At 58.3% G+C, this 27,968-nt stretch overlaps 1 protein-coding gene and 1 long non-coding RNA gene across 8 annotated transcripts; one reads left to right on the top strand and one right to left on the bottom strand.

Moving 5' to 3' along the window:
- Positions 1-33: 33 nt before the first annotated feature.
- On the top strand, positions 34-4,362 carry LOC138378019 (uncharacterized). The gene is made up of 3 exons (XR_011231920.1): positions 34-97; positions 254-3,960; positions 4,176-4,362. It is a non-coding gene; the product is annotated as an uncharacterized lncRNA (long non-coding RNA).
- Positions 3,954-27,795, bottom strand: HCFC1 (host cell factor C1). Of its 7 annotated transcripts, none has more exons than XM_069463252.1 (26): positions 26,571-27,795; positions 20,338-20,486; positions 19,798-19,958; positions 18,886-19,094; positions 17,857-17,941; positions 17,186-17,292; positions 15,864-16,043; positions 15,422-15,781; positions 14,983-15,143; positions 14,221-14,418; positions 13,641-13,865; positions 13,376-13,480; positions 12,950-13,169; positions 12,490-12,632; positions 12,229-12,367; positions 11,782-12,002; positions 9,406-10,861; positions 9,000-9,163; positions 7,899-8,475; positions 7,195-7,524; positions 6,887-7,005; positions 6,654-6,791; positions 6,075-6,260; positions 5,088-5,388; positions 4,366-4,429; positions 3,954-4,195 (listed from the first exon to the last, which is right to left on the bottom strand). In XM_069463252.1, the coding sequence occupies exons 1-26, from the start codon at positions 26,761-26,763 to the stop codon at positions 4,156-4,158; spliced, it is 6,231 nt and encodes a 2,076-aa protein (XP_069319353.1). In that variant the 5' UTR covers positions 26,764-27,795; the 3' UTR covers positions 3,954-4,155. The 7 variants fall into 7 exon arrangements, with proteins under 7 accessions (XP_069319353.1, XP_069319354.1, XP_069319355.1 ...); XM_069463253.1 differs by having other exon boundaries at positions 7,195-7,521; XM_069463254.1 differs by having other exon boundaries at positions 7,899-8,472.
- Between the last annotated feature and the right edge of the window lie 173 nt (positions 27,796-27,968).

The raw sequence follows: 27,968 nt of genomic DNA, 5'->3' as shown, positions 1-27,968 counted from the left end.
TTGTCACCAACTACTTCAGCAGTCAGTAAGGGGCAACCATTGGTGCTGACTTCTTTACCCAAGTGATGCAGCCAAAGGCCAGACAGTAACTGTGCAGGTAAGAGCTGGCGCCCCCTCCTCTGGGCCTGTTTTCCAGCCGCCCAGGCTTGGTTTGTGTTGCCCTAAGACCGTCTGACCCACCAGATGCTACCAGGCAGGCTGGCTGAGCCGTTTGTCACTTTCCCTGACAACTGGGCGCTTTACTGCTCTGTAGAATTATGCCAGAATGCCTGAGGTCCCTGGGCTCCCAGCGTGGCTTGGAGAATCTTGGATTTCTGTGTCGTCCCTTCTTCTGGAAAGGTGGATTGCAGCCCAGGAGCATAACTTGGTCTTTCGGCCTCTTCGGTGCCGCTCTGGGACACAGCCAGCACCAAGAGGTTCCAACCCCTGGGTGTGGCACTGGACTGGGGCTCCCACTGCCATGTGTTGCTGTTTGATGCCACAGTGGCCACCTCCTTCCAGGTTACGGCTGCCTGGTGGGCGGGCGGGGGGCCTCTCAAACAGTTCCCCTTTGTGATGCTAGGGGACAAGACTTACCTCGCTGGCCAGCAGGTGGGTGTCCACTCCAGCTGCTCTAGGTTCATGTGCACCCTCAACTTTAGTTCATGCTTTGGGAATCCTGGCTTTGTGCTCTGCTGGGCTTATGTCCACCTGCTCTGCTCACAGACGCCTGTCATTGTGTATGGTGTATCAGTTCATGTCCAGCCTCTCCTCTGCCTCCCTTGCACATACCACCCGCCTAGCCAAGGCCAAGCCTAGGTGTGTGGAAGGTTCTAGGTTCCTATGGGTGGTCCGCATAGCCCTGGGTCCAGTGGTCGGTGTCTTAGCCAATCCAGACATGGAGAACTGGAAGAGCTTTCCCTGGCAGCAGGTGAGAACGGGTGCCATGCTGCCTCTCCCTGCCCAGGGCTCTCCCCAGGAGGCTGAGGGAGTGGTGTGCTCAGACTCCAGCCCACTGTTTTGAAAGCAGCACCAGAGACTACTGACGTGGCCCCTGCCTTCCAGAGTGCCATGCAGGCCACCACGAGGCAGGTGAGCATAGGGAAGGTGGAGCGTGGGTGGCCTCATAGGTGCTGGCTACAGGAAGAACCCTTGTACCCCTCTCCAGGCTGTGTCCACAAAACCATTTGTCAAACGTCTGGCAAATCTACAAGGCCCCTCCCCTTCTGGGGCCAGCCCCACATGGACTCTTCACCTCAGCTGGTCCATGTTCCCACCCCCCGCCCCCAGCATTGCTCCTACTGCTCTGCTCTGAGAACGCTTTCCTGCCCTGGGCCCCTGTCTGTGAGGCCACTCTCCTGAGCTCCCCAGGACCAGGTGTAGTGGGTAAGACGGAGCCATGGCTCCGGGTGTCAAGACCAGCAGGCTATGTGGGGGGGGGGGGGGACACAGCAGATCACATGATACAACACACGGGAAGGCCCAGCAGAGTGGGCCCCAGGCAAAGAGGTCGCTTTGGGGAGGCCGAGTTGGACTGGCCCACCAGCATGCGCCCCGCACTCCATGCACACACCCCCGCCACTGTGGGCAGGTGGTGGCTCCAGGAACCCAGCAGCTTCTGGTAGCAGAGCGGGTGAGGAAGGGCGGGCAGCAGAGGCTTCAGGGAGAAAGCGGAGGGGTGCTGGGGAAGCCCCAGCAGAGCAGTGTCGCTCCCCTCCACCACACCCAAGACCTGTGCCACTTGGGCTGTCACACCGAAGAATTCAGCCATCTAATCCTAGCTGTGCCACCCAACTGTCACTGGACTGTCAGCTTGCTTCAACAGGGGCCTGGCTTGTGCGTAAGAGGGAGCGCGATGAGAAGACTCATTGCTTCTGCAGCCCCCGAGTACCCACCCTGTGCCTGACATGGACCAGTCCTGCCTGAGTGGACACTCTGAGGGGCTGAGGTCCTGAGCTTGTGGTGGACAGCACTTGGGAGCTGCGACCCAGCCCCCTCCCCCCAAACTGCCCCAAAGAGGCCAGGCCCTGGTGGCCTGCCAGACCTTTGTCCCATCCCTGTCCTCTAGTGAGGGAGGGGAGGGAAGGTGACCCAGCCTCCAAACACAGGGAGCCCGCAGCAGCTGCCACTGAGGGACCTGCAACAGCCTGGTGTGACTCGGTCCAAAGGCCACAGGCCATGGGGGAGGGGGCTGCCCTGGAGGCTTCCGTGCTTTGGGCACACAATTGGGAAGCAGGGTCCCACTCACCCATAGACCCTGGGGGCAAGAGGCCCAGGAGTCTGGGACACAGTGTGACACCAGGTGGTTATTTCAAAAAAAGTCTTTTAATTGTTCAAAATAGCACAAAACGACATCGCACTATGGTAATATTGAGTCACAGGGGTTACTCTACAATAGTGAACAGGCGCACTGTTCTCAGAAACAAGAGAAATCAAAGGGTGCTTGGGAGAAGGGACTGGGGTAAAACAATGGGACCAGGTGAGCGGGCTCCAAGGTGACTAAACGTGACGTTTTCCACAGTGAAATATACTATAATACAACAAACCAGAGGCCCTGGAGGGCACGGGCCAGAGGTGGGGGCCACTCCCCCTACCACTGCATCTCCAGGCAGAGATGGGGGGCTGACAGATTGGATGCTCGTTTCAAATCTTTCCACCACCTGCCTGCAAGCCCTGCACCTTGGTGTGGGGCAGAAAACTCCAAGCAGAACCTCGCCCCGCGTCTGGCCCAGTCTGGTACAGTGCTGCAAGTTCATAAAGCCAATGGCTGGTGTCCCCGCCTCCCCTGCAGATGACACCACACATGCCCTTCCTGGCCTGCTTCCAGGAGTCCTTGTCTCCCTCCACTCTCCACCCCTTTGTGTTACAACTTGGGGTGGTGGGGCAGGGGCTGCAGAAAGCAGCAGTCCGGAGTCAGAGTCTCCAAGCTGCTAATGCCAACGGCCTTGGGCTTCTCAGCCTCAATTCTGGCTAGGGACTGGGGAGAACTGTGAACCCAGGACACAAAGAGGCTCTAGCCCAGCCCCAAGCTGCCCCCATAGATACAGAGCAATCATCCATGCGGAGTGAGGTTTGACAGCTCACTCTTCCTTTGTCCCAGAGGCCTGGGGACAGGCAAAGGGCAGGAGGCAGGGGCCAGCAACAGGAAATCAGGCTGGGCAGTGAATCCCAGGCCCCACGTGTGAGTTCCTTCTCCTGTCCCGGCTGCCCCCAGCTTTTCCTCCACAAAGATCCCTGCCAAGGATTAGCCAAGGAGAAAAAAATTGAACAAAAATAAAAACTAAGGAAAAAGAAAAGAAAGATACACATTCTGTACACAGCTAACAAAAAAGGGACAAAACCCCACACACTAAGGCTAAAATTACAATAAAAATGTTAACTTCATCAATTTCAACTTAAAAAAAATACAACAAATGCAGCAGTTGGCGATGTGGCCCCAGCCTCAGGCAGGGCAGGGCCGAAGCCAGGCTCGGTGGGGGCTACTCCCAGCCCCGTCGGGAGGTTTTCACAGAACGCTGCTCAGGCCCCATGAAGCTCCTTTCCCTCCTTTTTCTTTCTTTTCTTTTTTTAAACAGGAAAGGGGGGAGAAGTAGGAGCACAAAGGCCTCTGAGGAAACGTGTGAGCTTCCTGTGGGGCCACGGGGCAGGGCGGGCTGGATGAGCCTGAGCAAGGGACATTAGGCGGCTGAAACACAAGGGCAACAAAGTAAAACAGAACCAGACACATGCCCAGGACAGGGCGCCTCCCCTCGCCCACCCCCACCCAGCCCTCAGCTGCCCCCTCAGGCCAAGGGCAATGAACCCCGAAACGTGTGGGCTTGGAAGTGTGGGTGCTTTGTCTTCTGTAAGTTCCAATTTCTCTCCCTCAAAGGTCTCCGAACTCTCCAGTCTTGCTCGGCTGGGAAGAAGACAGGCAGAGCCCTAATCTCTCACTGGCTCGCTGCTCCTTCCAGCCTGCCTCTGCTTCCTCCCGACAGCAAGGTAAAATGTGCTTTCTTTAGTTCATTTTAAAACAGGGAGAGAGAAAAGGGGGGAGAGAGTGAAGGGCGGCCAGTGGCTCGTGACAGCGAAGTGCAAATGCTGGGAGGGGTGGGAGAGGCGGGCCCTGGCGGGTGGTTCCTGAAGCGGGGTGAGGCGGGGGTCTGGAGAAGAATCCAGGTGCTGGCCAGCGTCCTCTCACTGACCATCTGCCTTAGATTTCTTTGGAGCAGATTTCCTTGGATGACAGAAAAGGGAGGGAGACAGTCAGTGTGGGTCCTAAGCGCACGGCAGGACCGACGCAGAACTCATCAGTGGCCGGTTACGCTCTCCCGCTCATCTGCTGAGGGCCTGAGCCCTATTTCCACCCCCAGCCTTAGAAGGTTCCTGAAAGGGCCTCCTGCTTACATTTCTGGAGAGGACAGGGGCCGCTTGCTGGCCGGCTTGGTGCCGGAGCCGTCTTTACTGGTTTCTGAAAGGGACAAGGGACGACGGCTGAGTGAGAGAACGAGAGCAGGGAATACACACTCCCCACCCGCCACCACCCCGCAACAGCACGAGCAGCAGCCTGCAAGTCGAGAGCGTGGTGGGCCTTGGGGGGGGGGGGGGGATTGCTCCTGAGGTCCAGCCACCTGCACACCGCTGCCTGGGGCCAGAACAGGGTGCCACTCCCCGCTGATTGCCCCTGGACCCTGGATGCAGGTTCCAAAACCCTCTCAGCTCAGTCCCCGGCCTTTCGCTGCCTCCCTGGCCCCAAGCTGAGCTCTCCCCAGAACCGCCACCCTGCCCCTCCACCACTGGGCTCCGCCTCAAGGGGCCCTCCCTCCATCTTTTACACCTCGGACAAGCATTCCCTGCACCCCCAGGCCAGGCTCCCAAAACATCCCATAGCGCCCTGTGCTGTCACACCCCCAGACTCCTAAGTCCAACTTGCATCTGGGTCCCCCTGCCCCACTTGACAGCTGCCCCGGTGGGGAGGGTGGGGTGTTCAGGACAAGGCAGGGGAGACACCCTGTAGGAACACAGCTCAGACAGAGATGACTCCTGCAGTCAGTCCCAGCCTCCTGCCACGCCAGGCTCCCCGTGCCTTCCCCAGAGGCCGCCCAAGGCACCCCACGAATGACACTCACCTTGCAACCACCTCACTTGCGTGGCTGGGCCATAACCCTTCTCGTTGCGGGCAGCGATGCGGAAGATGATGGCGGGCTTGGTGGTGTAGTCGATGTGGGCGTTGGAGAGGCTGGAGGACTGCACGAGGCAGGAGGGGCTGGGCCCGCAGTACACCCTCATGAAGGCCAGCTGAGCCGGGGTGGAGCACTTGGGCTCGCCACCAGCCGGCGAGCTCTGGATGGCCAGGTACACTGAGTACTCGATGATCTTGCCGGAGGTCACAGAGGGTGGCTCCCAGGTGAGGTGAGCACCGTCTGGGCTCTAGAACCAAGGGGGCAGAAGGTCAAGCCTTACTTTCTTCTCTGTGGCCATAGTCTTTCCTGCCCGAACCCGGGAACAACAGAGGGGGGTAAAAGCTTCTAGAACTGCCTGCTCATGCTTCAGTCAAGCCATTTTCCCCTGACACAATGGAGATATTCTACATCAAAATTCAAAGAGCTTCAAATAGATCTGCTCCCCGAGTAGGAGAAATAAAATGAATGGGGACTCACAACACAGCCTTCCTATACCTACTCTTGTCACCTACTATGTGACTTGTCACTTAGCCTCTTGGTGCCTCAGCTCTCCATCTGAAAAATGGAGCTAAAACCAGGACCCAGGTCTCCTTCAGATGTTGCCAGGGTTAGATAAAAGAACATGTTGAACAGCACAACGTGTGGCACACAGTGGACACTCAGCTGGCAGGTTACAGAGGAAGAAACTGAGGCAGAGGCCCTTGTCACCCTGGCAATTGGTGACAGAGCCAGGGTTCCTGACATTACCCAACAGGCAGTGGCCTCTGTTCACCAAAGGTAGGCCCTGCCGACTGTGGCCACATCCTGGGGACCCTTCCAAGTCAGCCCCACCTGGCCCTGCTCCCGCAGGCCTCCCCTCAGCTGAGGTCTGCTCTGCTCCAAGCAGGCGGGAGACCCAATGGGGACAGAAGGCCACCCCACAGCGACACTCACTTTGCTGATTTTAATGGCACAAGGGGCCCCTGGGAAACCAGGCAGACATGTCTTAAAGGCTGAGATCTCACTGAAGGGCCCCCGGCCACAGGCGTTGATCCCAGCAACACGGAACTTGTAGGCTGTGCCTGGCTGCAGTTCCTGCTTCTTCAGCTGGGTATAGTCGGGGACAGTGCCTGAGTCATCCTGGGGAAAGAGGACAGAAAAAGAACAGGAAAAGAGAGAGAAAACAAAGAGGCATGAAGCTCGGTTATCAAGAAGTCAGTTCCAAGGCCAGCACAGCAGTTTCCCCCAGGAACGTCACAGGTCCCTGGTGACCCTGCTGCAGGGGCAAAGAGGTCAGCAATGGCTGCCCCTTCACGACAAGGCTGACTGCGGCTGCACACTGCTGGGAAGAACCAAAAGCTCCCACTTCTGTCCTACTGCTCCAGGGGTCGGGCGCTCTGCCTGGCTGGCCTTGGGTTCCCCGCCATTCAAGTTGGCCCAAAGATGGAGTGTTTTTGCCAGCGCCCACTCAGGGCAGCAGAGCCAAGATTCCACCCATCTGAGGGCAGGTAATCAGCTCCTGGGGACACTTACATCTGACGGGACAGCATCATCTGGTGGCAGGAAATAGTGTGTCACCATTACATTGGTGCCCTTAACAACCCCCACATCAAACCATTGGTTTTCCTTCTTCACGGGTGCTTTGCTGGGCGGGGGTGGCAGGTCCGGCTTCTGGAAGACAGAGAGAGGAGATGGGATGAGGTTCCCAGGGCCCCGAGGCAGTGTTGCCACCCCCAATCCCAGGGCCCCCGTCACAACCGACTCACCACGCCTAGGGACTCGATGCCATTGGCCACTTCAGTCAGGGTCGCAGCAGCTTGCAGCTTTGCTGGGCTCGCTACCACAACCGGCTGGGGGGCCACAAACGTGTTGGATGGAGCCAGGCCTGGGAAGAAAGGAAGTTTCGTCGGGAAAGGCTTCGGACTCCGACTCCCCCGGGGGCCTGGGCCTCCTGGGACCCGACCTGCCCCCGTTCTCCCCTGCCAAGCTCCCAGCCGCTCTAGCACCGATTCACCCTCAGCCGAGACACCTCTCCCTAGTCAACAGAGTTCCTTGGGGGCAGGGCCCTGCTTACTCTCTGTGGCCGTTGAGGGTAGCAGGGCCACAGTGCTGGGGACAGCACCAGCCAGCTCGTTGAGGCAGTTGCTCTCGATGGTCGGGTCGTTGAGGCTGTCGGCAGGGGCCAGGGCCTCCGTGGGGAGGTGGTGGTGCTGCTGCTGGGCCTGCGCCTGCGCCTCCTGCAGCTGCTGCTGCTGCTGCACCAGGGCGGCCAGCTCTTGCTGCGTCAGCACAATGGGGATGGTGGTGGCCTGGCCCTCCTGACCCTCGGCTGACAGGTGCCCCAGCTCCGCCTGTGTCACGGCTGCCGCTGCCTCGGAAGTGTCCATGGGCTCCCCAGTGCCTGCTCCAGGGTTGAGAAAAGCACTACTCAAAAGGAAGGCCAGTGTGTCTGTCTCAGTGGACAGAAATGAATGTCCCTGATGGAGGCCCTCAGAGCTGTCCCTGCAGACCTTGTTTCCCTGACCACTTTTATTCCAGCCACACCCCACTGCAGGTAAAGCCTTGGCCAAAGGGTCCTGGCTCCTACCGGGGTGCTCACCCCACCCCACCTGGGGCCCACTGTGCCCATCTTCCCTATCATGTCTGACTCATGCCACCCTTGCACGGAGCGGCCCACCTCAGGCTGGCTCTGTTGCCCGTCACCTTAGCCCTCTGTCTAGGGCCATCACTTCTCCCGAGGGGCCCGTGTCACGCTCATGGATCCCAGCTGGCACCTACCCATGACAGCCTGCTGTGCGGCCTGGAGCACCGCCTGGATGGCCAGGGCCTGGGCTTCCTCTGTGGCTGCGGCCTGGGCAGCTGCTTCGGCGGCAGCAGTCACTGCCAGCTCCTCAGGGGTGAGCCCTGTCACCATGAGGGTGGTGGTGCCTGCCTGGGTCTCAGCCATCAGCTCTTGGGGAAGTGATAACTGGTCTACTTCAGACTGTGTGGGTGGAGGTGGCTGGACCACCACAGTGGCCACTACCGCTGAGCTGGCAGGCTCCTGGCCTGAAGATGGGTCCCCTGTGCTGCTCAGATCCACGGCGTCCGGGAGCTCAGGGGTCTGGGAGGCTGACAGGACCTCAGTGGACTCCCCCATCAGGGGTGCGGAGGCAGACTGCAGGAGTTGCCGTGGCGGCAGCTGTGGGCGAGGCCCTGGTGAGACCTGGAGCTCCTCTGGGGGCTGCAGGATGTCAACAGCAGAGAAGGGGATGTCAGAAGTTTCTGTGTTGGCTATGGTCACCGTTATCGTGGCTGGGATGGGGACTTCGGTAGTCAGAGCCCCTGGGGTAGTCTCAGTCATTGATGAGATCTTCTAGAAAGGGAGAGAAGCCCCCGTCAGAGGGGAGGGGAGGGAGGACAGACCAGGCAGTGGCACAGAGAAGCAAGACAGCCTTCACCTTCCCCTGCAGGCCTGAGTTTTCATTCTTGATGGGCTGGCTAGACCCCGTGTTAAATGGGGACGGGGACAGTAGTTCACGGAGCAGCACGAGGGGTGCAGCAAGAGGGGTGGGGCCCTTGAGATCCCCAGTCAAGTTTAACCCATCCTCAGAGAGGCCTCTGGGGCTAGATGACTGTCTCATCTTACAGGCTACAATGAAGGGGACAAGCGATGGGAAACAGTGACGGAAACAAAAGCACCCTGGAGATGCTGAGGACTATCACAGTCCTGCCTCCTGTATGTCAGGCACGGAGGCTGCCCTTTTATGGTCTGGAAAAGGAACCAGGAGCAGCACCGTTCCTGGTGCAAGAGTGACATCTAGTGTGTGACTCCGGAACAGCACGGGCCAAAGGCTCGGCAGGCAGGAAGGAGGGAAAGGGGCCCTTCTGGGTTCTTACCGGCACAGAGGGGCCAGGAACTGGTGTGGACTGTGTCACGGTGGTTACAGCCCGCGTCAGTGTTGAGGACACGGTTGTTGTGATCGCACTGGAGCTGGTGATGTTCACGCTGTCGCCCTGGGTGCTCTCCACCTCTCCCTGGTCGCTGGCAGCTGGTGGGGGATCTGTAGGGGTGACAGACAGGCTGGTCAGCAAGAGCCCCGAGGCCTCCACTTGGTTTACCACACCGCAGGATGGAAACTCTTGGAGACACCCTGTATGTGTCTGACAGGGCCAAGAAAAGCCCAGCCCACCCTGCTGGTAAACTGGGAGCCAAAGATGTCAAGTCCGGACAGATCTTCCTGCCACGGTTTCAGCCCTCCAGCCCTGGGAGCCCAGGACTGCCAGGTCAGCTGCCTTCACTCACCTTGGTTTGAGCTCATGTTGGAGGTGACGGTGGTGGCCGTGTGCGTGGTGCCTGTCTCATGGGTCTCACAGGGAGGGTTGGAGCACACCCTCTGTGTTGGGAAAGGAGCCAGCAACGCGGTGCTGGCCTGGGGGGTGATGCTGGGCGGTGCTGCTGCATCCAAGCCAGACTCCAGGGTCCTGTGGGAGGGCGTGGTGTCGGGGAGCAGGGCACCCACGCTGACCGACATGGTAGTGCCAGTGGAAGTGGTCTGGTGTGTCTCACAAGGGTGGCCGGCAGGGGCCTGCTGCCCACCTTCAGGCTGGCCTATGCCCCCACTGGAGGTGGCGGTGGTGGCTGTGTGGGTGGTGCCTGTCTCATGGGTCTCACAGGGTGGGTTGGAGCACACCCGCTGGGCGCTGCCAGCATTGGAGGTAGTGGCAGTGTTGGTGGTGCCCGTCTCGTGGGTCTCGCACGGTGGGTTGGAGCAGACATGGGTCGTGGTGGCCGAGGGGCACAGCAGTGCCTCCAGGGCTGTCACAGTCACAGCGGTGCTGGGCGGGCTGCCCTGCGGGCTCTCATACGCGGGCACAGGGGCCCCTCGTGCTGTGCCGGGCTCCCCAGCACCCAGGCTGGGGCGGGCCGTGGTGGGGGTGTTGGCTGTGTGGGTGTGATGCATTTCCAGCTGGCGCCCCACGGGCCCGACCTTGCCGCTCAGAGAGGCCAACTGCACAAAAGCTGGGCTGTGGCCCCCCAGGAGTGGGCTGGCAGAGCATGGGGCCCCGGTGGCCATCACAGTCATCGTGGTGCTAGTTGCACTGGTCTGACGGGTTTGGCACTGGGGCTTAGGACCCTGGCCTCCCTCCACTGTCCCGGTGGCCACATTGATCCGGACCACAGTGGGGTTGCTGGCCACACAGACCCGGCGGGCATCTCGCTGCTGGCTGGCGCCGACATTTGACATGGCTGTGGTGGCGGTGCTGGTGGTGCCCGTCTCGTGGGTCTCGCAGGGCGGGTTTGAGCAACTGTGCTGCCCAGCCATGTTGGAGGTGGCGGTGGTAGCGGTGTTGGTGGTGCCCGTCTCGTGGGTCTCGCACGGCGGGTTGGAGCAGACTCGGACCACACTACCATTCTGCTGCCCCATGGTTGAGGTCACAAGAGAGGCAGCTGCCTCCTGCCGGTCACAGACGAACTGCACTTGCGTGGGCTGGGGGTGGCCCCCAAGGTTAGCCACAACAGTGGTGGTGGCTGTGTTGGTGGTGCCCGTCTCGTGGGTCTCACAGGGTGGGTTGGAGCACACCAGCGTCACGGTGCCAGGCTGCACATCACCCTGGCCCGAGTCGGCAATGGTGACCGTGGCTGTAGGCTGTTCGGTAGTAGGAGAGGCCAGGATAGACACAGGGAGGTCGTGCACGGGCTGTGCCTCAACCCCGCTGGGTGCTGTGATCAGGGTCACCTGGGTAGGCTGGGAGACAGGCTGAGGGGAGACACAAGACCACAAGAGTTAGTGCTGCAGTTTTCTGTCTGTCCCTCCCTGCACTGTCACCTGCACCAGTTGGCCTACTGACTCTGCTCCCAAACGCAGCCCTGGCAAACACAGCACTCACTTGCCGTCTGATTTCAAGACACTGACTGGCTCAGTGGCACCAGGAAAAGAGGTGCCACTTTGCCTCAAAGGCAACTGGGACAGGGAAGGGGCAGTAGGGAGTGGGCAAGGGGAGGGCGGAGCCCGGGCTGGAGTCAAGCCCTCCGTCGGGGAACGGACTCCCCCATGACGCACAAAGGCCAGCACCACATACTTCACAGCTTCCAGGAATTCAGCTTAAGAAAATGTATGAAGAGAAGAAAAACACCATGTGCATACGGAGACAAATCGTTAAAGCCTCTGTAGCAGAGGTCCTCAACCTTTTTGGCACCAGGGACCGGTTTCATGGAAGATAATTTTTCCAAGGACGGGGGTGGGCGGTGATGCCAGCCATGGGAGCCGCTTGGAAATACTAACCCTAACCCACCGCTCACCCCTGCTGTGCACCTCCGACCCCCGTTCCTAAGTTTCCTGGAAGACAATTATTCCACAGATGAGGGCATGGGGTCGGGGGACAGCAGAGCTCTGCGGCCTGGTCCCTAACAGGCCACAGACCGGTACCCGTCCAGGGCCGGGGGTGGGGACTGCAGCTCTATAACATTACAAGAGAAAGGACCTGGTGTTCAAACACCAGACACGATGTCTCACCACGAGGGACTATGAGCCAAGGACTACGCAACAGCAGGGACAATGTCTACCCACAGCAGCAGAACGCCGCCTGGAAGGAAAGCCCGGACGCAGGGAGCACAATCCTCACGTGCTTTCACGTGGGGGTCACGGCCTTGCTCCCGTGCCCTCGGGCCCTGCCCTACCTGCATGGTGATGGTGGGAGTGGTGAGCCCACCGGCCGCTGTCAGCGTGGTCTGCGCGGCTGACACGGTGATGGCAGTGGGGTTGATCACCTGGCTTGAGAGGGTGGCAATGGTGCCCAAGGTAGTGATGGGCGTGGCCAGGGAGGCGCTGGTGCCGTGGCCCCCAGCTCCAGCAAGGCTGGTGGAGACCGTGCCTGTGACTGTGCCTAGGGTTGTGACACCTAAAGGAAAGGAGGCAGAAGTGGAACGAGGCCTGCTGCTGCTACCTCCTTTCAGACAGCTTTTTCTCCCCAGACGGGGTACTGGGCACTCTGGAGCCACTGGGAACAGAAAGCTCTGGAGAGCGCCTGCCATCCTCCCCCAGCCACACTACAGGGAGGCGGTCACAAGACCATAGGGGTTGGAACCCAGTTGCTGCTGAGGCCCTGGCCCCTATGGGCTACACACCTGTGGTGCCCTTCACAACCAGTGTGGTGACGGCCGGCTTGACGGCAGAGACAGTGACGGGGGTGACCAGGCGGACGCCCCCCATGGGCACGGTGCGGAGGATGGTGCCTGGCTGTCCAGGGGCCCCCTTCAGCACCACCTGGAACACCAGAGGAAAGTGCCGCCCGTGTCACTCCCAGACCGGTCAGGAGGACACATGTGGCCTGGCCAGGGTGGACTGTACTCAACGCTGGGGAGAGGAGAGGGCCAGTTGTGCCTCACCTGGGTAACTCCTTGCTGCCCGTGGCCAGTGGCAATTTTAGGGACAGCGGTGATGATTTTGGCAGGTGCCCCCGTTCCTGAAGTCATCACCTTGGTGGTGATGATGGTGATGGGGGACTTGATGCCAGGACTGCTGGTCACACCTAGATGGCGGAGAGTAGGGGCCCAGAGAAGACAGGCTCTGTGATGGCTTCCCATGTCTCCTGTGTCCCTCAGGTCCCCTTTGCAAGCACTTACCCCTGCTCTCTGCCCCTAGATTAACATGAAGCTTTAACGATCATAGCCATAGCCATAGCCCTGCCATCTCCCTACAAATCTTAAAACCAAACAAAAAGAGCAAGGAAAAGATGAAGAGAAGGAGAAACCAAAAACCAGAGAGCTGTGCCCAGCCTCCACTGCCCCTGCTGGCTCTGACCCTGACAGTCACTCGCCAGCACCCACACGCAAGGGAGGCCCCTACCCGCCGCTCCCGCCTGGGTGATGATGGCCGACATGGGAATGGTCTTGATGATGGTGGTCGTGCCGGGCTTGGTGGTGCTAGGGGACACGCTGCTAATGCCCAGGATGGTGGGCTTGGCCCCTGCCCCGCTGGCTTGCGTGGTAGTAATGATGGTGGTAGGCTTGCCATCCGCCGAGGTCACCAGCTTCAGGATTGTCCCCGCTGGCAGAGGTCCTTTGGTCTGAAACGGGGAAGCAGGTGGGTGAACTGGCATCAGTGCTGGGAAGGAATTTTTGGTCTGGACATCATGGGTGATGGGACTAAGGAACCAATGTGCTCACGGGACCTTCTGTAGGCAGGGATACAAGTGTTCTCCTTGGCCCAGTACCCACTCTTGCTTATGCAGCAGTCTGGGGACCACTTCCGGCAGGGACACCAAGAACTCACCTGGATGATCTGAGTCACAGGGCCTGTGGACGCCTGGCCTGTGACTGCTGAAGTCTGAACTGGTTTGGTCTGGACCACTGACATCACTTTGCCCAGATTGGAAATCTGAAAAGGAAAGGATGGAGCAGGGAGTGATCCGGAAACCAAATAAGGGCATGTCCTGGGCTGGGACTCTCCTGCAGCTGGCCCAGGGCAGTGAATTACCACTGGCAGTCGCTATGGCCTGCCGGCTGTCACCAGCAGCCGGGTGGCACCTGTCACTCACCAGAGCACTGCCTCCTGGGACAGAGATGGGGCTCTTCACCAAGGTGATGGTCTTGGTGACCCCGCCCACCACCGTGGTCACCACCTGGGCTTGCTGAGCCACTGTCACAGTCCCCGACTTGTGCACCGTGATGATAGGGCGGGTAGATGTGTTGGTGGCAGAAGAGACAGATGTTCCCACCTGGGCGGCTGCAGTCTTCAGCATTCGGGTGGCCGGGTTGCTCACCTGGAGGGGGCAGAGACAAGTGACAGGCAAGGCAGAGAGAGACAGGGCCACCACCTGGAACGTCCACGGCAGGCCCACAGCTCTGGCCTCAATGCTTCCCCTTCTCCCCATCCCGAGCTGCACAACAGCCTATCCTTTAACAAGGCAAGGGAACAGAACGAACCACCAGAGGTCTGGCCTAAGGGTGCCACGCACCCAATGGCGACAGCTTATTCTACAGCCCACAGCAAGCACCAATTATGGACAAATGGGTTAGTCCAAAGCTCGAAGGAGTGACTGCTATTGTCCCATCACAGTGGCCAGAGCCCCTAGCTCCAAGGCTGCTGGCTTTAAAACTGGCCCAGAAGATGCTCACCATGACTGGCGAGGAGGCCACCTTCACAGTGGCCGGGAGAGTAGTAGTGCCAGGTGTCACAGCCACGGTCTTGACAATGGTGGTACCCGCTGGGACACTCAGCACTGTGGGCGCCGAGGAAGGAGGGATCTTCTGGGTGGCGGCAGCCGCAGCTGCCAGCGCAGCCATCCCGCTCATCTGCGGGTTGCTGCCGATCACCTGTGGCAGGTACAGGGCACGTGAGCCCCGGGGAGTGCTACCTACCTCCTAGCGCTGAGGACCTCACCAGAACCTGCCCAAGGCCTCAGCCCTGCTCCAGGAAGCCTCCATACTGCCACCATCTCTCAGCTTTTCCTACTCCAGACCCTGCTCTCCTGGCCCCACACATGGAGGGCTTCCCGCAACTGGGCACAGCAACCCCAGTGGCAGGAGCTGGCCAGGAGCACTAGATCTTTTTTAAAGACTACAGAGCCAAATACATTTCTCACGGGCCTCGATCACACCCAGCTGGCTGCATTCTCCCCTCAGGCTTCAGAACAAGAAAGCCCACATTTAAAATGCCCTTAGGGTCGGACAGGTTAGGGTCCTTGGAGGCATCGATTGATTCTTGCTGTGACCCTGCCAGAGATCTCATCATGAGTACTTCACAGATGGGAAGGCACAGGACGCACAGTACCAGAGCTGGGTGGGACTGGAAGCCCGCCAGTACGCGTTCCACTTATTCCACTGAACCACCAGCAAGTCCCACCCCTACCCCACACCAGCCCCAAGACTGCTCCTCACCGTTCCCTGGGCACTCTGTGTCGGCACAACCATTCGCACGCCAGCGGGCAGGGAGGTCACAGTGACAGGGGCTTTCCCAGCCTGGCTGGCAGGTCTCATGGTGACCAATGGGGTTCCTGTTGTAGCCTGAGGACCAGTCACTTTGAGAACAGCAGGGACACCTGATGAGAGAAAGGGCTGGCCATCAGCAAGCCACCTTCCACACAATGCTCCCCAGCCCCTTTGCCGAGTTCAACACACAGGCTTAAACTACTTTTGTTGAGCTGCTTATGCTGTGAGTCCGGTTCTTCTCTGTGCCGAGTGATCAGCTTGCACCCTCCCCGGGGCACTCAGTAACGAGCCCGCCAGGCCTGCTGTCCGTTTGGCAGCAGTCCCCACTAGGCACCGAATTTCCCCGGAGGCAGCCCCTACCTGCCAATGCCCCGGCTCCCCGGTTTACCTTGAGTCCTGGCTGCTGTGGGCACGGAAATGGAGCTGCCGGGCACCGTCGGCAAAACCTGGATGGTGGTGGTAGTTGGGGGCGCGGCAGCAGCCTGGGGCAGGAGCGTGATTCCTACTTGGGTCAGCGGCTGCACAGCAGGTGCGGCTGCTGCCGGGGCAGGGCTCTTGGGAGGGTTGGCAGGCACAGACGGGACTGGATTGGGTGTGGGGGAGGTGGCAGTAGCAGCCGTGGCAGGAATGTCATATTTCTGGAGCTGCAGAAGGTAACTGTCCGCTGTTGCCACTGCCCCCCAGCTCACCTCCAGGGAGTTTGTGTTGGCTCGAACCAGCTGTACTCGGGCTGGGGGCGGTGGCTTTTCTGTTGAAGAACACAGCTGGTGAGAAGGGGAAGGAAGCTGAGGCTCCAGGCTGTAACAGGGCTCAGCGGGACTGCACCTTACCTGTCTCCAGGTACCAGAGGTCCTTGCAGCAGACCTGGTTGTTCCAGGCCTTGCGGTAGCCGTCACGTCCACTCCAAATGTACAGGCGGGTGTTGATGGCAACTGCACAGTGGCCAGCTCGAGCCCGGGGAATGTTGTCCTCCAGCGTGTCCATGAGGATGGTCTCCCAGGCCATGGTATCTAGAGGGTACACAGGGGGAGTCAGCAGGGAAGGCAGAGAAAACCCACCATCCCCAGCTGCCCCCTGTTCTATTGTTGTCAGGGCGGGGAGTTAAAACCAGAAAGCTGGCAGATTACTAAAACAAAAACGGCAACAACAAAAAAACCCCAAAGCCCAACTCTGTGTGGCAAAAAACACCGTAAAAACGAAAATTATAAGCCACAAATGACAAACTAGGAAAACTAATTGAAATGCATAAATGTCGTCTTTTTGCATGTCAAACAGTACAACAATCCACAGAGAGTTGGGCAGAGGGGGACGTAACTTATGGAAAAGACAATAGAAGGACCGTAAGAAAAAACACACATTCTCACTCAAGATAAGACAAACGTAAGTTTAAACCATACAGCGCCTGGCAGTTTGATTTCTGTGCCCGCTGCAGCTGGGCTCAAGGTGAGCCGGGGCAGGGGTCTGGCCGGTGGGGAGCTTCAGCCGCCTATCAGGCTTGGCAAAGAGCGGTCTGACTGCGTGGCTAGAGCCAGTTCCAGGAAGTCAGGCACCGCCGGGGGTGCCTGCGCTGGTACAGCCTCTGCAGGGCGGTTCTGCAACATCTCACAGCAGCTCCACTTCTAGGTTTGTACCCTTCCAACGTACTTGCACGTGGGTGGAAACGGTGCAAGGGTACTCACAGACCGGCGTCTGTGCGTGACACAGCACCACAACAGCGATTCAAAAGAATGAAGCTGCTCGCTGCGCATCGAGTGCAGCGATCTCCGAGACACAGTGAAAAGGGTCAGGCACAGCACCGCATGCAGCAGGCTGCCGTCGCTGTTTGCTTTGAAAGGGACCTATGGCTAACGCTCGCTCGTCTATGTAGAAGAGCCCCTGCAGGCGGACAGAAACCACCCGTGTGGCTGCCTGTGAGAACTGGGAGGGAGGCTCTGCACCATATGCTTCTGGATGTCTGGCTGTCAGAGCCTATTCAAAAACGTAAAGGGGAGCATCGCTTCAGAGCGCTCTGCCCACTGGATACTTCTGGCGGATTCTAGAGGGTACCACGGGCCGGCTTCGCTCCCTGCACACCCCACGCAGCTCTCAGGGCTGAGAAGGGTCAGCCTCCTGCAGCCTCCCGCAGGCCACTCGGAGCCCCAGGAGGCCATACCCAGGTTGAGACAAGCCAGCGTGTTGGTACACTTCCACTCCTTCTCATGTGTGGCCACTTTGACGTCATCCATGACGAGAGGCACCCAGCCACCAAACACGTACATTCTGAGAGGGGAGGGAAGAGTGGGAGAGGACTGTAGAGGAGGTGCCGACCTAGAGGCATCCCTCCTACCCAGTTCTAGAGCTCGGCCGTCTAGCTCTCCCCTAGGAGAGTCCCCCAGGATGCACGCGCCTTGAGGCTGCCCTCTCCTACCTGGTGGCTCAGCCCTCACAAGAACTGTGTCACCTCTACTGAGAAAAAAACCACCATTTGGCTCATCTAAAGCTCACCTTCATCTCCCATCGTTCCTAGATTCCCTTTAGGACCTTGGCATTCACAAAGACACCCAGCTGCTCGCGTAGAGATCTAGAACAATCTCCACCCTTGATGGGGTGGAACTTCACAGGCCCAGGAAGGGTCTTGGGCTGGGTTTGCGTGTGGCCCCCTCCACCCTGAATCTGTCTTCTCTTGGCCCCCCAGGGTCATAATGGAAAAACGGGGCTGCTGAACGCCAGCCCAGCAGGGAAGAGGAGTCCACAGGCCTTAAGGACTGTCATAACAAACTGACAGAGAACCCCGTGGAACAGGGCCAGGCTAGAGAGGAGAAAGACGAGGGAATAGCCACTCACTTATTTCCGATGGTGGTTGCTGAGTGGAGACTGCGAGGAAGAGGAGCCACCCCGCTGAGACTGGGCTTGTTCCATGTCAGAGTCTCTGTGTAGAGAGATGGAGAAGAGAAAGGGTTACCCGCGCTGGATCAGACCTAGAATGTTCCTCGGACTTGGAGAAGGCTCAGGAAGGCAGGTTCTGACCCAATGTGACAATTCTATCCCTGGCCTCCCCACAACCCCTGGCAAACCCTCTGAATGTTGTCGTAGCTGCCAGATGCCAGTGTTTTCCAAGCGCTTTTGACCATCCTAGCGACAGCATTTCTTCAGATATGTACAGAGCACCTGCTCTGAGCTGGCACTGTTGTCGGAACGAGCTCACCCTTAAGCTGCGCCAGCTTCGCTCCCTGCTCCCCACGAATGCATTCATCCCTGCACCACCTCAGCCTACAGACGTTTCAGCAAACACTGCTGGCAATTTCTCCCACACTACATTGCTTCCCTTGAGTGTCAACTCTGATCCACGGGACAGCATAACCAACATCTACTCTCTCCTGTTGGAGACCCCTCCAGAGACCTGTGGTTAGCAATCTTCCCCAACCACTCCTGATACGACCCCCTGGTTACCTGCCCACGTAGCCCCCAAAGGCCCAATGGTTTAACGACATCCAATCATACCATAACAGTCAGACCAGATACACTAGTCCTCGCACGGTCTGGCCGCTGATAAGTCAAGAGGGACTAATGCTACCCAAATCAAGATAATTCCACTCTAGAAAGGCCTCAATCTCTCCCCTTATTCTCCCATAAGCTAGCAGACCAACTCAGGCAACTGAGCCTTGCTCTTTCCTAAAAGCAATGCCACCACTGCAGGGCAAGGATAACAGCCCCAAACCTAGGGACAATCTGGGGTCCTACCCCCACCCCAGCATGACAAGAGACAAGAGCTAAGTGGGATGTTCCACTACCCTACAAGCCCCACCTCGCCACCTGATGAGGTCACTCATGAGATCAGCCGACCGGCAGACCTCTGTCCACTACTGCACTCACCAATGTCCAGGGTCCAGAGGTCCCCCAGCCTGCAGCCACTCATCCCTCCGTAGATCACCAGCTTGGATTTCTTGTTATCCTTTTCAGTGTACACCACAGCAGTGTGACTCTCCCGGGGTGGGGGCAGGACCCCGTAAGTAATAGGGATGTCCCAGGCTACCACTCCGGAGCCTGGCCGCAATTCCAGGATGTATAAGTCATTCAGGTACCTGATGAAGAAAACACTGGTTATGGCCAGCCTCAACTCTATGAGCCAGAGGCTTCAGTGGGTATCTACCAGTGCATAGTGAATTCCCTGGCATACAAAGGGGCTAAGGCCACGTGATCTCTCCCAAGGTCGTCTTCTACCTTTGCTCCCGAGAAAAGGCTGCCAGATGCGCCCTAGGGTGAGTCCAACTGGAGCAGAGGGCTGGGTAGTAATGAGGTTGTGTGGCAGTCTCAAATTCACACCCAGTGGCGGCCCCTCTGGGCTGCCATGCACACACAAAGCTGGGCATTATACGAAGGCCTCCATAGAGCAAGAGGGGGCGTTGGCTTGGGACTACCTCCAAACAGAAAGGCCCTTGGCTACGGGCCTTGGAAAATACCCATCAGGAAACCTATAGGCAGCAGAGGCTGAGAAGGAAAGCCACCAGCTCTAAACCAGGTCTGAGGAGCAGGGACCAGTCCAAGACAAAGTGAGCTTCCACCTCCTGGCCCAGCCCTCCTCCTACAAGGCCTGCTCAAGGTTAGAGATTTTGGAAAGCTCCTTAGAGAGTATCTAGTGCCAACCTCTCATTTTACAACCTGGCGTGGGAAGGGGATTTGGCCGCAGTGGGGTTAGTCAACACAGACCTCAGGATCCACAGGCCCAACACATGCTTGAGCACACCCGCCCTCGTGGGATTCCACAGAGAAAGGACGAAGCCTCACCTCGGAATGTTGTTCTTGGGGTCCTCGCTATCATTGGCCAGACCCCCAAACAGGTAGCATTTGTTGCCCACGAGGGAGAAGCTGTGCCCGAGCCGAGGACATGGTGGGGGACCATTTTTGGGCGTCTTTGCTTTAAGCCTCTTCCACTCCCAGCGGCTTGCCTGCAAAGTCAAAACTTGAAGACTGAGCTCTGGGATGGGGAGGCCGCTGCCGGGGGCCTGCGGCAACTTGTGCCGTGGGGAGGAGACGGGCTGGGGTGAGGAGTGAGCCTTGCTGGAGCTGTCTGGGCCCTGCCTTCTCCTCTGAGGCTAGCCAAGTTCAGCTCCTTCTGCAGTCTGTTCGCTCAGATCTGACCAAAACCAGCGTAGCGGCACGGAGTCAGATTGCATCTGGCTCCTCGTCTGGGATTTGGGGAAACTGTGGGGTATCCTCCACCTCCTTGCTCGACCCAAGCCCCCAAGCCACTACCACGAGGAACCCTAGGAGAGGGTCGTGCAGGGCAAGGAGGCGGCAGCTCCTGAGGGCTCTCCGCTATGTTACCTGGAGCTCGTAGAGGTCATTGCTGTATTTTCCATACTCCACCATCCCACCAAACACCAGCAGGCGAGTCCCATCACACACGAAGCCGTATGCTGCACACCCAGGAGGGATGTCCCCTCTCACAGCCGGGATGAACCACTGGTTGGTTGCTGAGGATGAAAAGAGAACAGAAGTCAGCCCACCCCAGAGCTCCCAGAACCACAGCCCCCATTCCTCCTATTCCCCAAATCCACTGGCCTTCAAACTTGGCCAGAGAGGGCCAAGCCAGCACCCCGTCTCTATAGGGGCTCCAACAGCCTGGACCTCCGCACATCAGTGTCCAGCTCTGGCCACTCCATCCACGCCATTTTCCAGACCCCTGGAATTCAGACCACCACAAACAGCCTGTGACCACCCTGCTTCTCGTCAAGGTCATCTAAACAAGCAGGAAGTCACTGACTGAGATAATTCACCAGCGTCTGGGCATCTGGCCACTGACTTCCTTCCCCTACTAATTGGGGGGTCATCAGAAATAAACTTCTATACTCAAAATCCCCTCTGTGTGGCCCAGGTTTCTCTCCATGTACCACAGGGGCATGACAGCCAGAGCCCACAGCTGCACCTCTGTGTGCCCAAAAGAGTGACTGCTGCAGGCTGGGGAGAGCCACGGGGACAAGAACCAGTCTGTGCTCTGACCTCACGGGGCCTCCCTCATCTCTGCTGACTTCCCCGGGCCTTCTCTCGTCTCCTAGGTGATGGTCCCCAGGCTCTGTGGTAACGCCAGCGCCCCTCCCCCACCACTGCTGCGCCTACGCTAGCTACTACATTCGCAAGCCAGAGGTGGCAGCCTGGGCAGGGCTTCTGTGACAGAAGCTTCTCAAAAGCCTGTGGGGGTGGGGAGACCACCAAGAAATAGGGCGAAACAGACTCCAGGCATCAACTGGCTTCCCCAAGACAGCAGGGCCCAGCCTTTAGCTGCGAGCAGGGAGCCTGTGTCCTCACTGCCCCCTCATACCTGCTGTGCCAGAGCTTCCTGGAAAATCTCCTCCTCCTTTGAGGGGTCCCTCCCTGTCCCCCAGAGGATACACCACACTGTCTCCCCAAACCCCAGACGAGGAGCCAGATGCACATCTGACTCCATGCCGCTACGCTGGTTTTGGTCAGATCTGAGCGAACAGACTGCAGAGGGAGCTGAGGCTGGGTTGGGGCAGGCAGAGAAGGGGCGAGGGCCTCTCCATGCGACTGGAGAATCAAGAGTGTTCCTCCTGGGATTTGATGGGGGGTGGGGCGTTGGGGGTCCCCATGTGGAGGGAACTTGGGAGGCTTCTATGGCTCGGTGCCAGTTGCTCACTGCTTCTCGGCCTGACTTTCTACACACGGATGCTGTGATACAGCATGAAAAACATTTTATTTGGTGACCAAAAGCACTGTGAGAGCACAGAAAAGGAAAAACACTTGTTTTTTTCCTTATTCAGGTGCATCTGGGGAAAGGGGGCTAGCCATGGTCATTACTACATTGCCCCACATCCTGCATTGTCAGCCCTAGGGCTCAACACACGACTCTGCCAAGGCTTGCTGTCACGGCTCCTCTGAGGGAAGAGGGAAGAATGCCGCCCCTCGCCCGCCAGCACCCAGCTCTCCAGGTGCGTCCGAAATGGCTGTGGGTCTCCGCAGCCGTTCAGCTGAGTCACTGGGACTCCAGCACGCCTAGCACCAGAGCTCCTCTGCCATTTCCCTACAGCTGAGGCGCAGCACTGGTGCTGCTGTGCACGCACACGCACCCGCGCCCAGGGCCAGGTCTCTCACTCCTAGTGCAAAAATCACCCAAGAGGAGCAGGAGCTTTCTGACGCTGAGGCAGACTAACCCTGCACAAACGATCCCTGGAAGGAGTCCACTCGAGTTACCATGGACCCTGGTGGGGGTGGGGGGAGGTGGGCAGCAGAAAGAAAGAAACCTCTCTCGGTAGATAAAGGAACAGAGCCCAGGAGGGGAAGTAACTTACCTGAGGTTACAGAGTAAAACAGAGACAGAGAGACAAGAACCTTATCACTGACTTGACGTGATCGCTATGTGCCCGCCCAAGGGTCCCACGTACAGGCAGCCACCAGCCACCCTCACTCATGTGAGTACCCCCGTGGCCAAGGCACATAGCTATGGGGCCATAAGTCAGGATTTGGGACAAAGCTAAATGGCAAATGGGTTCAGCCTGTGGCTTTCCCATCATACCCTGATCACTGACCCAGCTGGCCAGGCTAGAAGCGACCTGTGGGCTCCCAATCCCCAGATCCTTCTATGGGACCCAAGAGGTGCTGATCTCATTCTAGAATACTCCGGGTAGGGCAGGGGCCCCTCCACCCCATCAAGAGACGTCTTCCAGGGAGTGCGGTTCCTGGCATAGAGTCCCACCCCCCTCTGAGCCCCTTGAAGACACACAGCAAGTGAGCTCTTCTCCCCTTCCACTGTCTTTCAAATCCACAGCTGTTCTCACTCGCCCTCAATCATCTGGGGGGGGGGGCATCATGTAACCCAATGCCTGGGCCCCTCATTCTGGATAGGCTCTGGCTTGTCACCACCCTCCAGGCTGGCTTTCAGCTGGGAGGGGAGTTTGGGGAAAGGAGGCCATCCTTCTGCAGGACCCTGCGTGGGTCAAACACCACTCTACTTTCCCCCTCCTCAGCAAGACTGAAATCCCAGCTGCTGTTCGTTTCACAGGCTCCCCCACCCCTTTTCAAGCTGCTAGCTCCATTTGTAGTTGCTGCTATCCCGCCACCAACCAAGAAACCAATGCCCAGGCAGCAGGGCAGATGGGCAAGTTTGAGGAATTGCCTTCTTCTTTGTTCGATGTGTCACATCAGAGCATTTCCTGTGTGGCAGACATCATGCCCAGTGCTGGGAGGCACAGAAGATATCACTCTAGTACTCATACTCCCCCATCTGGTAGGAAGGCTGTGCACCCTCTCCCACACGATGGGACAAATACCCCCAAATACCCCGGAAGAGCTCTGAACCAAGCCCGGCCCTTGGGAGCACGGAACAAAGGCGATTGATTGGTGGAGAGAACAGGAGGGGAAAGGGCTTCTCAGAAGAGGTGACATTTGAGCCAGACCTTGAAGGGTGAACAGAATTTCCCAACAAATGAAACTAGCAGGGCCAATCAGGAAGTGACTGTAAGAGCCCAGTAAGAAGCTAGGAGAACCTGGAATGGAGGGGAACAAATTTGATACCAGCTTGACTTGGGACCAATTAAACACAGGGACAGAGGAAAAGGGAGGCGTTTCAAAGGTGGTGGCCTGCAGCCTGTTAACCAAAGAAAGACACAGACAAGTGGGAACAGTCTCTGTGAAGGTCTGCACTCCTGCCCAATCCCGCCACCAGCTGGCAGGGTGACCCTGGACCTGTCACTTCCCCTCTTGGACCCCAATTTCCTCATCTGCAGAAACACGGAAATTCGGCTAGATATTTTCCGAGGTTCTTTCCAGCACTAACAGTCCATGGATATTAAAGAACTACTGAGGCAAAAACAGCCTTAGGCAAGCACCTCAACTCTGACAGCACCCTGAATTCTTTGGCTTACCAGGTGGAAATAAAATTCCCTGGGGACAAGGACAGCAGCTACCCTATGACCTCCCTAAGGCCAATGAAGTATCCCACAGCCACCGTGGCAACTGCCGCTGAAGGCCACGCACTTGCTTTCTCTCTCATATTCACATACACACCCTTCAAGTGCACACACACCCCCCCACCCTCACCCCGACGCAGAGCTACCCAAGACAGTGAGGAGCACACACGCCCCTGGAGCTTTATTATCTTAGCAACAGGGAATGCTTCCAGATCAGATCTGTCTCCAAAGGGGCAAGTCTTTTTGAGGACTGATCCCACAGAAGGAAAAGTACACAGGCAGAGGTATGTGGAGAATATGCCCTGACCTCATTTAAAACAACAAAACAAAAGGAAACACAACAAAGGTAAGCTGCAGAGGCAGCTGCTGGACTGGCCACAGCTGCTGGAGAGGGGCTGGAGCCCAGTGGGCCGCTGACAAAGGCAAAGTAATAGATAAGAAGCACATAAGGAGTAGGGAGCGGGTCGCTCAAGGAACAGATTATGACAGTCTCCAAAATGCTACCCTGCAGGATCCCAGGGCGTCGTCTCAAGCAGCCCTTTGGAAGGCTGGCTACCCTCTTATACACAACCTGTCTTTGCAGACTGGTAATTCATTAATGCCAAAGTGGTCAATTCATTTTAATAAACTAATGAATATGCACAGGCCCCAGGAAGCCAAGGCGGTGGACTTTGGAGCTGATTGTAATTAGGCCCCTGCCCTACTTTCTAAAATTGCATTTCCCTGCCAGGGAGCCTGCTCCAGGCCTTATGAGAAGACAAAGTGGGTCCAAGGAGCTGAGATAGTGCTGCTCACGGCGATGACATCTCTAAAAACAGCCCTACCACTTGATAAGTTGTATCCCTTCCCTTCGGCCTCAGCTTACTGGGCTAATTCCTGCCACTGCAGCTGCCTAGGCTGGCAAGGAGCACCACCAACCACCCCCAGGAGGGACTGAGAAAGGCCCTGCTCCCCGGAGGCAACAGGTGCTGACAGACCCGGAATGAAAAAGCTCCCCAGCCTTTCAAAGTCAACCTGGCAGGGGCAATAACCTACAAGGTGCAGGGAGGCCTGCACTCTCTGCCTTGCGGGGTAGGGAGGGGAGCCCCAACCGCCCACTCCTCAAACCAACTTTCTCCCTCCAGGCAGCTCCACTAACTTCCCACCCCCAGAGTGACAGGCCACTGGGGGCAACATGAAGCCCACCCACTAAGGGCTTGTCTTCAGGGGTGAGGAAGTGCCAAGGATCGCCAGATGGACACAGAGTGAAAGGGGTTTGTGAGCTGTGACGGCAAGGGGGAAGGTGCTGGAAGACGGGCCTCTCTGCTGAGAAGGAGCTTCCTAAAGCCCAAGGTTCAACGCTGGGGCTTTCTCCTGCACGCGATGAACTACCATGTCTGGGACAGAACTCCCGCAGACCCTTCCTTCAGGGCCAGTCAACAGGTTATTCAGGAGCTGACCTCGTGCTAGGTGTACAAAACGGCCGTGGCTACCGCGGGGGAAAGATGCAACAAAGCTGCCATGGAAAGCTGCAGGCTTTCTGCCCTGGAGACCGAGCAAGGCCACCAGGCAAGGGGTGACGGTATGTGGCTCCCATGAGGGAGACGTAGAAAGCTAGCCGGCACATCAGTGATACCTGGAGACAGGGAGAGGTTCCTCCTTCCTCCCAACTACCAAGTGCTTGGGTTTTAGGAGGAGGCGGAATGGCTGAGATCACCCCCTTGATCTCACAGAATAGGTGAGATACAGGACTATCCAGCCTACTGAGAATAAATGGAATTCATCTTGCAAACCAGAAGGCACCACATTAGGAATAGAGATTATTTGAAATGATACAATGCAGAAGTAAATGCCTACGGGGGAGGCAGACTGCTGCCCATCCTATAGGTCCCCAAGGCTCCATCATAACCCAGGTCAGATTAGAATGTTAAAGGCTGCCCCTTAAGACCACGTCCCTCCCTTTTTCTAGAGACAGAGAGCTAATCTATAATCTAGAAATTGTCATTTCTCCAGAATGGGCACTAGAGATGAGGAAGAGCTGAGCAGGCGCAGAAGGAGGGAGGGAGGACTCTGTCTGCGCCAAGGGGACAAATCCACCCGCCCTAGCCTGCCGGGTAATGGTGTATGTCTGAAGTCACCACCACTGGCCAACACCCCCTCGCCCTCACCACTTGGACTAGAGGGTTTTTTTCTCAACTATGGAAAAGCAACCCTCAGACACAGGAGAGTCAAAGGGTTTAAGAACCAGGAGATCAGGGAAAAGCACAGAAGCCTGGCAGAGCAAAGGGGAGGGGAAAGCAGATGGGGGGGCGCGGAGGGCTAAGGAGGGGGGAGACAGGGAGGGATGGGAGAAGGGGAGGGAGGAAGAGGGAGGGATGGGAGAAGGGGAGAGAAGGGAGGGGAAAGGAGGGAGGGGGAAGGAGGGGGAAGGGAGGAGGGAGGTGGGAGGGAGGGGGAAGGGGGAGGGAGGTGGGAGGAGGGAGAGAGAAGAGGGGAAGGAAGGAGGGAGGAGGGGGAAGAGGGGGAGGGAGGAGGGGGAAGAGGGGAAGGGAGGGAAGAGGGAGAGGGAGGAGATGGAGGGAGGGAGGAAAGAGAGAGAGAGGGAGGAGATGAAGGGAGGGAAAGATCTGAGGACCCAGCGGGCTTTGCACTCACCCGTGTTGTACACGTGCAGTTCGTCCACTATTCCCTCGTTGCCACCACCAAACACCACGATGAGCTCCTTGATGGCCACAGCGCGGTGGCCGTGGCGGGGCCGGGGCACCGGACCCGACCAGCCCACCACTCGCTTCCAGCGGGGTTGCAAGAGCACCGCTGGCGAGTTGGCGGGCGACACGGCCGAAGCCATAGTTCCGGGAAAGGGTGCGGTGGGAAGAAGTCAACAAGCGGGCAGGGAGCCCCTGAATTCCTTTCGCACACACCCCCTTTCGCCTAAGGCAGCTCTCACGAAGAAGCGGTTTCTCACACAGCGGTGGACGACTCCATGGAGGCCGCCATCTTAACTACCCTCCTTCCCTTCGGCTCTTCCCTTTCTTCTTGCTCACCCCGTCTCCTCAAGAGCCTCCGAAACTGTCCAGCGCCTAGGCTCGAGAAGCTGGAGGCCGCCGAGTCCGGTCGCCCTGACTACTTGCCCGGGCACTCCCGCTTACAAGCTCGAGCGGGAGGCCCTGGGAGCCGCCATCTTGAGGCGCCTCTCTCTCCTCCCTTCCTCAGTCGTAGCCCTCCCCCGCCGGAAATGGCGGAGCCCCGGCCCGGTTCCCACACCCCCAAGTCCCCAGCACTGGCCGGCTTCCGGGGCGGGTGGAAAGGAGCCACAAGAGCCGCGGTCGTCCCAGCCCCGCCGGCGCTCAGACCACAATTGTGGGAGCCGCCATCTTGAGACCGTCCCACTTCCCCGCCCAGCGTTTAGTGCAGCCGCCGCTCCCGAAACAGACTCGACACCCCTAAGGAATACTAACGCGCCGGAGGCCGGTGGAACCAGCTCGAATTCTCGGGGGCTGCTTGGGGGCTCGCGCCGTACGGCTCGTGAGGTCTCGCACCTCTCCCCTTAGTCCGCCTCTGCTGCTCAGGCTGCGCCTGCCGCCCTGGGAGCCGCCATCTTGAGACTAGCTTTCCCTTCCCCCCTATTCTCTTACTCCTGGGTCAGTTCTTCCACTGCAAACCAAACGCAAGGCAGTATCCGATCCTCACTTCCCTCCTTATGACTCCTTCCCACAGGAGCCGCTCCAAACAGCCAGAGTTAGGCCCCGAAGTGGCAACTGTACGGCAGAAGGAGCGGTAACGGCAGGGCGCTCATGCCTCCTCCCTGGGAGCCGCCATCTTGAGTGAAGAAGTAACAACTAAACATGGCGGCGGCGGTCGGGCGAGGGGGCGGAGCCAGTCGACGTCACTCCTTATGCCCCCCCCGCCCTCGCACCGCTTCGCCTCTGGGCCCAAGTCTCTTAAAGGACCCCGCGCAGCCTCGCGGCGGGGATGGAGACCGGCGCCGTTGCGCGCTGGGCTAGAGCTCAAGCCCGGCTCAGGTCAGGTGCAGGCGCGCCCCGCCCCCCTCCC

Source organism: Eulemur rufifrons, chromosome 30, assembly GCF_041146395.1.
Source record: "Eulemur rufifrons isolate Redbay chromosome 30, OSU_ERuf_1, whole genome shotgun sequence".
Lineage (NCBI taxonomy): Eukaryota > Metazoa > Chordata > Mammalia > Primates > Lemuridae > Eulemur > Eulemur rufifrons.
The sequence above is the reverse complement of the archived record's forward strand: the minus strand, read 5'-3'. Positions and strand labels throughout refer to the sequence as shown.

Coding starts and splice junctions, on each gene's coding strand:
- HCFC1 (XM_069463252.1), bottom strand. CDS start 26,763: ATGGCTTCGGCCGTGTCGCCCGCCAACTCGCCAGCGGTGCTCTTGCAA. Junction 19,095..19,797: donor CCCAAGAACAACATTCCGAG/GTGAGGCTTCGT, acceptor TTTCTTCATCAG/GTACCTGAATGACTTATACA. Junction 12,633..12,949: donor CACCCAGGCGGGAGCGGCGG/GTAGGGGCCTCC, acceptor TCCGCCATCTAG/GTGTGACCAGCAGTCCTGGC.